Here is a 10,755-nt window from a genome sequence, read left to right on the forward strand (position 1 = left end):
CAGGCAAACCTACACAAATTAAAAATATAAGTACTCAGGATGTGTCAGTAATCACATCCTGAGAATTCATGCTGTGAAAGGAAAATAGTACAAAAGGATGGCATACATAAAGATACAAAGGATGCAAAGACATAAAGGATGCAAACATAAAGATATTTGCAGCATTGTTTGTTGGGCCCCCAAAATGGCAAGCTGGGTAAATGCTTATTAATAGGGAAATTAGTAAATAAATTGTGGTCTATCCACACTGAATCAGGCAGAATTATAAAGAATAAATTAGAGCACCTCTCCAGACAATTTTCTGTATCTTTTTGTACATGTTTTCATTCTGTGGCATATTTCAGTAGAGAAACTTGGAAGTACAAATCTCAATTTCCTGAGTCAACTTTATCTAAAAATTATTATTATTATTATTTTGGCTGCACCGTGCAGCTTGCAGGATCTTCGTTTCCTGACTAAGGATTGAACCCATACTCCCTGCAGTAGAAGCACAAGGTCTTAACCACTGGACCACCAGAAAAGTCCCATGACTCACTTCTTTTTAAATTCTTAGGTGCCTTTTTCTACACTCCCCCTTCTTGATTAGACACTAAAGCCCAAACTAGATTTGAGGTACATGATCAAATGACACCAAAGATTTATGCGGGGGACATTTCTGATTCTGGCTTTTTGTTATACTTGTACTGTGTAAGCTCTAAGTAACTTTGTACAATGGCAAGATGATCTTTAGTTTCTGACATTTTTGCAAGGACTTTCTTTCCAACTTACTAATTATGTCTGTTTCCTTCTTATGCTCTTCCGTTAACCTCAGGGTCAGCCTTGTGCATGAAGTTGATGGATGGAGGAAATCGCTCAGCGGTGTCTGAATTTTTGCTGCAGGGACTCACCAGTTCTTGGGAGATCCAGATTCTTCTTTTTCTATGTTTCACAGTATTTTATATAGCGAGTATGTTGGGAAACCTTCTCATTGTGCTCACAATTCTCTCAGACCACCATTTACATTCGCCCATGTACTTTTTGTTGGCCAATCTCTCCTTCATTGACACAGGTGTTTCCAGCATTGCAACCCCAAAGATGATTTCGGACCTTTTCAGAAGACACAAAGTCATCTCCTTGAGAGGCTGCACCACTCAGATGTTCTTTATTCACACTGTTGGGGGTGCAGAGATGGTGCTGCTCATAGTCATGGCCTATGACCGGTACGTTGCTATCTGTAAGCCGCTCCACTACCTGACCATCATGAGCCTAAGAAGGTGCTCTTCTCTTCTGGCTGTTGCTTGGATCATTGGACTCATCCACTCTGTGGCCCAGCTGGCTTTTGTTGTCAACTTACCCTTTTGTGGCCCCAATGAAATGGATAGCTTTTACTGTGATTTTCCTTGGTTCATCAAACTTGCATGCACAGACACGTATAGCCTGGAGTTTCTGGTCACTGCCAACAGTGGCTTCATCTCCATGGGCACCTTCTGTATCCTGATCATGTCTTACATCTTCATCCTGGTCACGGTTCGCAAACACTCTTCCGGTGGTTCATCCAAGGCCCTTTCTACCCTCTCAGCTCACATCACTGTGGTAGTTTTTTTCTTTGGCCCTTGCATTATTGTCTATGTGTGGCCATTCCCTACCTTACCCATAGATAAATTTTTAGCCATCTTTGATGCTCTTATTACTCCTTTTATGAATCCTATTATCTACACACTTAGAAATAAGGAGATGAAGATGGCAATGAGGAGACTCTTTGGTAAGGTTTTAAGTTTTAAGAAGAGTTTTTTCATGCACAATTCAAGAAATTCAGATTGATCTTGACTATTCTTGGAAATTTTCCTCTTTTAATTACACTTTTCATATATATTTTCAATGTATTTAATGATGTTGTTTGGACTTCCCTGGTGGCTCAGTGGTAAAGAATCTGCCTGTAAGCAGGAGATACGGGTTTGATCCCTGGGTTGGGAAGATGTTTCATAAATCTTTTCAGTGTATTTAAGATTTTCAGTATCCACTGTGAAACCTCTCCTCAGGGATTCTGTTCTGAGCTGGTCAGTTTTTCATAGGGACACTTACTCTAAGGAATCTGAAAATGTTAGGGAGTAGTAAATTCAGCGGGCTTCTCCGGTAGCTCAGCGTTGAGAATCTGCCTGCAATGAAGGAGATGCAGGTTCAATTCCTGAGTTGGGAATATCCACTAGGAGGAGGGCATGGCAACCCATGGACAGAGGGGTCTGGTGGGCTACAGTCCATAGTGTTGCAAAGAGGCGGGCATGACTAAGGTGACTGAACACACACGCACAGTAAATTCAGTCCTGGAATATAACGTCCTTATTAGTTGTTATTATAGATGTTGGTAAAGGCTCATGTCTCATAAATGGGCACATTTTCTATTAAAACAAAATGTTGGATATTCTTCTCTTAGGTAGCAATTCTCAAAGATGTAGCTCTTCTGGTATACATATGTACCGCTCTTCAAGCCCTTTGTGTTTCTCAGTGTCTATATACCCAGAAGAAAAAACAAAACATAAAAAGAAAACTGCCTACAAAGCTTTGAGAATTTGAGGCTTCTAACATCTGAATTTTGCCATCCACACTCAGATTTAATTAATAATAAGGTTTTTAAATTTAGTTAGGATTGGAATATTAAATTTTGGATAACTCATAGAGTGACAACTCAGGAGGCATTAATATTATTAATTAATCAAATGTTTTGAGACCTGGTCATGTAAATATCTACTCCTCAGTATTTATGATTTTTCCTAAACAAGAGTCAGTATTTTTATATGACAATGATAACTATGTGAGACTAAGTGATTATAAATGGATTGAATATTTTGTAGATAAGAGGCAATACTGAATTAAAAAGGAAAATATATCTATATTATGAGAATGAGGCTAATAACTAAGTAAAACAAAGGGTAGAATTTTATTTATAGAATTATATATAAATTTATAGAAATTTACAAAAAAATTTATTATAAAACTGTATAAATGAAGAAATAAAAAGAAAATCTATTATTAAACTGTATAATGAAGAAATATATTAAACTTTCCATGTGTTAAATTGTTGCATGTAATTATTAAAAAATAAATATACCATTCAGAAATAGTATAAGTAAGTTTTCAAAGAGTATCTCACTGTTCTTTTTTTTAAAGGAAAGATTGTTTTTATTATTTAACTGGAGTAGAGTTGATTTACAATATTATGTTAGTTTCAGATGTATAGCATAGTTATTTTTTCTGATTATCTTCCATTATAGGTTATTATAAGATATTGAGTATATTTCCCTGTGCTATACAGTAAATCCTCATTGCTTATTTATTCTTGTATAGTATTTTTTGTATCTCTTAATCTCATAATTCTAATTTATTCCTCCTCTCCTCTTTGGTACCATAAATTTGTTTTTTATGTCTGTGAGTCTATTTCTGCTTTGTATACAGATTCATTTGTATTATTTTTAGACCATATATAAGTGATATCATGTTGTAGTTGTCTCTCTCTGACATTTCACTAAGCATATTTTTTAAGTCCATTTATGTTGCTGCAAATGGCAATATTTCATTCTTTTTTGTGGTTGAGTTGTATGTCATTGTGTATATACATATATATATATATCCTTCCTCATTATTTTTTATGGTGTTTTTTAATGTTCTGGAAGAAATCATCAAGCAGACTAGCTTATGCAAAAAGTTACATAAATAGAAATTCAATTAATCAGAAAACATACTGAATATTTGCTGTATCTTAATCTTGTGTCAGGAGCTGTATAAAACTGTGCTAGAAGAATACAACTTAATTTTAGGAAGGGACAATGGATCTCTGAGGCAAAAATCATCGCAAGTAAGTAAGGAGTGTAGTAGGGTGGGCAGACTGAATAAAAAGGTTTGCGTAGAGAGGATTCATGACCTTGTGAACATTATGGAATGGAGTTAGAAGTCATGCTGACTCATCTTCTTAGGTAAGTGCATGCCTTGGGAAGGAGAGACGCTCCTGGAGAGCTCTGAAGGCTAAGGGTAGACTGATGCCACAGCATGACGGAGTATGGATACCTATTCTACCTTGTTGCCTAACCAGGGTCCAGAAGCCTGAAAAGACTTGACCCTGCCAACTTCATTGAGCCTTTTCCTTCTTCTTAGCCATTTTGGACTTTGTTGCTTGAGTATACCAAGCTCATGGTCTGAAACCTGTACACTGGCCCTTCACTTCACTTGTGGAGAGTTTTGCCTAGGTAAATGTAGGGCTGGTTCCTTCTCATCGATCAGATATCAGCTTGAAGGCCAACACCAGAAAAACACTTCTTATCTAAGGAAGTTCTCTTTTGCCTTACTACTCTATTATTCTCTACCATATGCTTTGTTTAATATCTTCATGACTTTTAAAAAAATCTATTTGAGAGTTTACTTTGTTAGTTTCTTTTCTCCCATTGGAAAGAAAGGTCCATAAATCACAAAGTAAGAATTTTTGTTATTTGTACCTAGCGTGCATCCATGCTAAGTCACTTCAGTCATGTTCAACTCTGTGTGACCCTATGAACTGTAGCCCACCAGGGTCTTTTGTCCATGGGATTCTCCAGGCAAGAATACTGGAGTGGGTTGTCCTGCCCTCCTCCATGGGATCTTTCTGACCCAGGGATCAAACCCATGTCTCTTAAGTCTCATGCACTGGCAGGAGGGTTGTTTACCACTAGTGCCAACTGGGAAGCCCTTTGTACCTAGAGGGCTACCAATTTTATAGCAGGAAGTCAGTAATATTTGCCTGACTTAGAGTAGGAAGTCAACAATTATTTGTGCAAAGAGCAATGATAAATAAATGCTGAGAAGGAGAAAGAAAAACTCTTTCCTTCTGAATCACAAGGAATGGAAAAGAATGGGAAAATCTGATAGATTTACCACAAACATTTTGTGTTAACTTTTTCAGGATAACAAACTAGTGGAGTCTAAAGTACATTTATAGCTTACATATAGATAATCACAAAGAAGAAAAGGAAAAAAGTCACCAGAAACAATCCCACTCAAACCTAATAGTTAAAATTTTGTTGTTTCTTTTGAGATATTTATTTATGCATTTGGGCTTCCCACATGGTGCTAGTGGTAAAGAATCCACCTGCCAATGCAGCAGTCAGGGGTTTGATCCCTGGGTCAGGAAGATCCCCTGGAGGAGGGCATGGCAGCCCACTCCAGTATTATTGAGTGGAGAATCCCACAGCGGAGCCTGGCTGGCTACAATCCACAAGGTCGCAAAGAGTCTGACATGACTGAAGTGACTTAGCATGCATTTACAAATTATACAAAGTAATATCACACTATTGCACAACTCATTTAACAATACAATATGTAAAGCTTTTCATGCTGATGTATATACTTCTACCATGTAGTTCTTGGTGGCTATGTGGTAACTGAGCATTACTTTACTAGCGTGTGAGATGAGTACAACTGTGTGGCAGTTTGAGCATTCTTTGGCATTGCCTTTCTTTGGGATTGGAATGAAAACTGACCTTTTCCAGTCCTGGGGCCACTGCTGAGTTTTCCAAATTTGCTGGCATATTGAGTGTGGCTCTTTCACAGCATCATCTTTCAGGATTTGAAATAGCTCAACTGGAATTCCATCGCCTCCACTAGCTTTGTTCGTAGTGATGCTTTCTAAGGCCCACTTGACTTCACATTCCAGGATGTCTGGCTCTAGGTGAGTGATCACACCATCATGATTATCTGGGTCGTGAAGCTCTTTTTTGTACAGTTCTTCTGTGTATTCTTGCCACCTTCTATTATATAATGTATATATATTATACAATATATAAAATATATAATATATATCTTCTGCTTCTGTTAGGTCCATACCATTTCTGTCCTTTATAGAGCCCATCTTTGCATGAAATGCGTCCTTGGTATCTCTAATTTTCTTGAAGAGATCTCTAGTCTTTCCCATTCAGTTGTTTTCCTCTATTTTTTTGCATTGATCGCTGAGGAAGGCTTTCTTATCTCTCCTTGCTATTCTTTGGAACTCTGCATTCAGATGCTTATATCTTTCCTTTTCTCCTTTGCTTTTTGCTTCTCTTCTTTTCACAGCTATTTGTAAGGCCTCCTCAGACAACCAGTTTGCCTTTTTGCATTTCTTTTCCATGGAGATGGTCTTGATCCCTGTCTCCTGTACAATGTCATGAACCTCCATCCATAGTTCATCAAGCACTCTGTCTATTGGATCTAGTCCATTAAATCTATTTCTCACTTCCACTGTATAATCATAAGGAATTTAATTTAGGTCATACCTGAATGGTCTAGTGGTTTTCCCTACTTTCTTCAATTTAAGTCTGCATTTGGCAATAAGGAGTTCATGATCTGAGCCACAGTCAGCTCCCAGTCTTGTTTTTGTTGACTGTATAGAGCTTCTCCATCTTTGGCTGCAAAGAATATAATCAATCTGATTTTGGTGTTGACCATCTGGTGATGTCCATGTGTAGAGTCTTCTCTTGTGTTGTTGGAAGAGGGTGTTTGCTATGACGAGTGTGTTCTCTTGGCAAAGCTCTATTAGTCTTTGCCCTGCTTCATTCCGCATTCCAAGGCCAAATTTGCTTGTTGCTCCAGGTGTTTCTTGACTTCCTACTTTTGCATTCCAGTCCCCTATAATGAAAAGAACATCTTTTTTGGGTGTTAGTTCTAAAAGGTCTTGAAGATCTTCATAGAACCATTCAACTTCAGCCTCTTCAGTGTTACTGGTTGGGGCATAGACTTGGATTACTGTGATACTGAATTATTTGCCTTGGAAATGGACAGATCATTCTGTTGTTTTTGAGATTGCCTCCAAATACTGCATTTTGGACTCTTTTGTTGACCATGATGGCTACTCCATTTCTTCTAAGGAATTCCTGCCTGCAGTAGTAGATATATAACGGTCATCTGAGTCAAACTCACCCATTCCAGTCCATTTTAGTTTGCTAATTCCTAGAATGTCGACGTTCACTCTTGCCATCTCCTGTTTGTCCACTTCCAATTTGCCTTGATTCATGGGACTTCCCTGGTGGCTCAGAGGTTAAAGCATCTGCCTGCAATGCAGAAGATCTGGGTTTGATCCCTGGGTCGGGAAGATCCCTTGGAGAAGGAAACAGCAACCCACTCCAGTATTCTTGCCTCGAGAATCCCATGGGAGGAGGAGCCTGGTGGGCTACAGTCCACGGGGTCTCAAAGAGTTGAACATGACTGAATGACTTCACTTTCACTTTTCATGGACCTGACATTCCAGGTTCCTATGCAATATTGCTCTTTACAGCATCGGACCTTGCTTCTATCACCAGTCACATCCACAACTGGGTATTGTTTTTGCTTTGGCTCCATCCCTTCATTCTTTCTGGAGTTATTTCTCCACTGATCTCCACTAGCATATTGGGCACCTACTGACCGAGGGAGTTCCTTTTTCAGTATCCTATCATTTTGCCTTTTCACACTGTTCATGGAGTTCTCAAGGCAAGAAAACTGAAGTGGTTTGCCATTCCCTTCTCCAGTGGACCACATTCTGTCAGACCTCTCCACCATGCCTGCCCATCTTGGGTGGCTCCACAGCGTATGGCTTAGTTTCATTGAGTTAGACAAGGTTGTGGTCCGTGTGATCAGATTGGCTAGTTTTCTGTGATTATGGTTTCAGTGTGTCTGCCCTCTGATGCCCTCTCACAACACCTACCATCTTACTTGGGTTTCTCTTACCTTGGATGTGGGGTATCTTTTCATGGCTGCTCCAGCAAATTCTGCAAGCCAGGCTTCAGCAGTACGTGAACCATGAACTTCCAGATGTTCTAGCTGGTTTTAGAAAAGGCAGAGGAACCAGAGATCAAATTGCCACATCTGCTGGATCATCAAAAAAGCAAGAGAGTTCCAGAAAAATATTTATTTCTGCTTTATTGACTATGCCAAGGCCTTTGACTGTGTGGACCACAATAAACTGTGGAAAATTCTGAAAGAGATGGGAATACCAAACCACATGACCTGCCTCTTGAGAAACCTATATGCGGGTCAGGAAGCAATGGTTAGAACTGGACATGGAACAACAGACTGGTTCCAAATAGGAAAAGGAGTACGTCAAGGATGTATATTGTCACCCTGCATATTTAACTTCTATGCAGAGTACATCATGAGAAACCATGGGCTGGTAGAAACACAAGCTGGAATTAAGATTTCTGGGAGAAATATCAATAACCTCAGATATGCAGATGACACCACCCTTATGGCAGAAAGTGAAGAGGAACTAAAAAGCCTCTTGATGAAAGTGTAAGAGGAGAGTGAAAAAGTTGGCTTAAAGCTCAACATGCAGAAAACGAAGATCATGGCATCTGGTCCCATCACTTCATGGCAAATATATGGGGAAACAATGGAAACAGTGACAGACTTTATTTTTGGGGGCTCCAAAATCACTGCAGATGGTGACTGCATTCATGAAATTAAAAGACGCTTACTCCTTGGAAGGAAAGTTATGACCAACCTAGATAGCATATTAAAAAGCAGAGACATTCCTTTGCTGACAAAGGTCTGTTTAGTCAAAGCTATGGTTTTTCCAGTAGTCATGTATGGATTTGAGAGTTGGACTGTGAAGAAGGCTAAGCACCAAAGAATTGTGTTGTTTAAAAGGACTCTTGAGAATCCCTTGAATTGCAAGGAGATCCAACGAGGACTAAAGGAAATCAGTCCTAAATATTCGTTGGAAGGACTGATGCTGAAACTGAAGCTCCAATCCTTTGGCCACCTGATGCAAAGAAGTGACTCATTTGAAAAGACCCTGATGCTGGGAAAGATTGAAGGCAGGAGGAGAAGGGGATGACAGAGGATGAGATGGTTGGATGGCATCACCGACTCTATACACATAAGTTTGAGTAAGCTCCAGAAGTTGATGTTGGACAGGTCCTGCAATCCATGGGGTTGCAAAGAGTTGGACATGACTGAGTCCGATCAGTCAACAACAATATATATCTATATTCTTTTAAAATTCTATTCCACTATAGTTTATTATAAGATATTGAATCTATTTCTCTGAGCTATACTATAAGTCCTTGTTGCATATCTATTTCAGTGTGGTAGTGTGTGCCTGCTAATTCCCTGCTCCTACTTTATTTCTCCCCTTTCCTCTTTGCTAAGTAAGTTTGTTTTCTAGGTCTGAATCTTTTTTGGAAATAAGTTCATTTTTACTATTTTTCTAAATTCCACATGTAAGTGATATCATATAATATGTGTCTTTCTCTGTGTGACTTATTTCACTTTACCAAAATAATCCCTCATGCTCATGCTCAGTTGTGTCAGTCATGTCTGACTGCGACCCTATGGACTGTAGCCTATCAGGCTCCTCTGTCCACGGGATTTTCCAGGCAAGAGTACTGGAGTGGGCTGCCATGCCCTCCTCCAGGGGATCTTCCTGACCCAGGGATTGAACTTGAGTTCCCTGCATCTTCCTGCATTGTGTGTAGATTCTTTACAGCTGAGTCACTGGGGAAGCCCATAATAACCTCTAGGTCCATCCAAGTTGCTAAAAATGGCATTATTTCATTCCCTGTCTATGGCTTAGTAATATTCTGTTATATATATATATATATATCTCACTTCATATATATATATATGCATAGCAGCAGGGCTTCTCTCGTGGCTCAGAGGTTAAAGCGTCTGTCTGCAATGTGGGAGACCTGGGTTCAATCCCTGGGTTGGGAAGATTCCCTGGAGAAGGCAATGGCTACCCACTCCAGTATTCTTGCCTGGAGAATCCCATGGATGGAGGAGCCTGGTAGGCTGCAGTCCATGGGGTCACAAAGAGTTGGACATGACTGAGCGACTCCACTTTATATATACACAAAAGGTACCTTTTCTTTATCCATTCATCTGTTGATGGACACAGCATAATTGTTCAACTCCATAGCATTGCCTTTTTTTGTTGTTGATTTGATTTATAGTTGGTGTGTAAGGTATGTATTGATATTTTCTATTGTGTTTGTAAGAATGTTGTATTTAATCAATTTTTGCTTGATATATTTTGAGACTATGATATTAGTTTTATACAAATTTATAATATTCTTGGTGAATTGAAGTTTTATTATGCAGTAGCACTCTCTGCTCCTAATAAAGCCTTTTGAATTAACATATATTGTCTGATATAGATATAACCGTGCTAGTAGGGTTTTGTGATATTTAATTATTTCCTATTAAATTTCTCTATCTGCATGTTTTTAGATCTGTGTATTATAAATATCACATAGAAGCATTTTTAAGATCTGTTTTGATATTCCCTACAAATACATAAAGCTTACAATATCTTTAGTTCACTGAATTCTTATAACAGCTGGTCATAGTAACAGTTATGTTTATGAGGCATGAACCATTTGGGTATATTGATTATTTATAAAAATTATTTTAAGTACATCAGAAAAACTAGTCAAGCATATTTTTAAAATGAATATTTGTTAAATATTGACTATATGTTTTGCATTGCATACTGCTGCTTGCCAGCATTTACTGATCAGGTGATGGGTATGGTGGAAGTATGGTAGTAATTGATTATAATTCTTTCTGAGAGTTAATATGAAGCAGTAGTACCTAGGGGCTTCCCAGGTGGTGCTAGTGGTAAAAAACCCACCTGCCAGTGCAGGTAGATTTAAGAGATATGGATTTGATCCCTGGATTAGGAAGATCCCCTGGAGGAGGGAATGGTAACCCACTCCGGTATTCCTGCCTGGAGAATCCTATGGACAAAGGATTATAGTCCACGGGGTCACAAAGAGTTGGACATGACTAAAGAGACTT

At 38.8% G+C, this 10,755-nt stretch overlaps 1 protein-coding gene across 1 annotated transcript; it reads left to right on the top strand.

Moving 5' to 3' along the window:
- Positions 1-825: 825 nt before the first annotated feature.
- Positions 826-1,800, top strand: LOC120861041 (olfactory receptor 4F3/4F16/4F29-like). Its single transcript, XM_040236728.1, has one exon. The coding sequence runs from the start codon at positions 826-828 to the stop codon at positions 1,798-1,800; it is 975 nt and encodes a 324-aa protein (XP_040092662.1).
- Positions 1,801-10,755: the final 8,955 nt, after the last annotated feature.

This window comes from Oryx dammah, unplaced genomic scaffold, assembly GCF_014754425.2.
Source record: "Oryx dammah isolate SB20612 unplaced genomic scaffold, SCBI_Odam_1.1 HiC_scaffold_11213, whole genome shotgun sequence".
Taxonomy (NCBI): Eukaryota; Metazoa; Chordata; class Mammalia; order Artiodactyla; family Bovidae; genus Oryx; species Oryx dammah.

Excerpts from the sequence above, each read along its gene's own strand:
- LOC120861041 (XM_040236728.1), top strand. The coding sequence starts at position 826 with ATGAAGTTGATGGATGGAGGAAATCGCTCAGCGGTGTCTGAATTTTTG.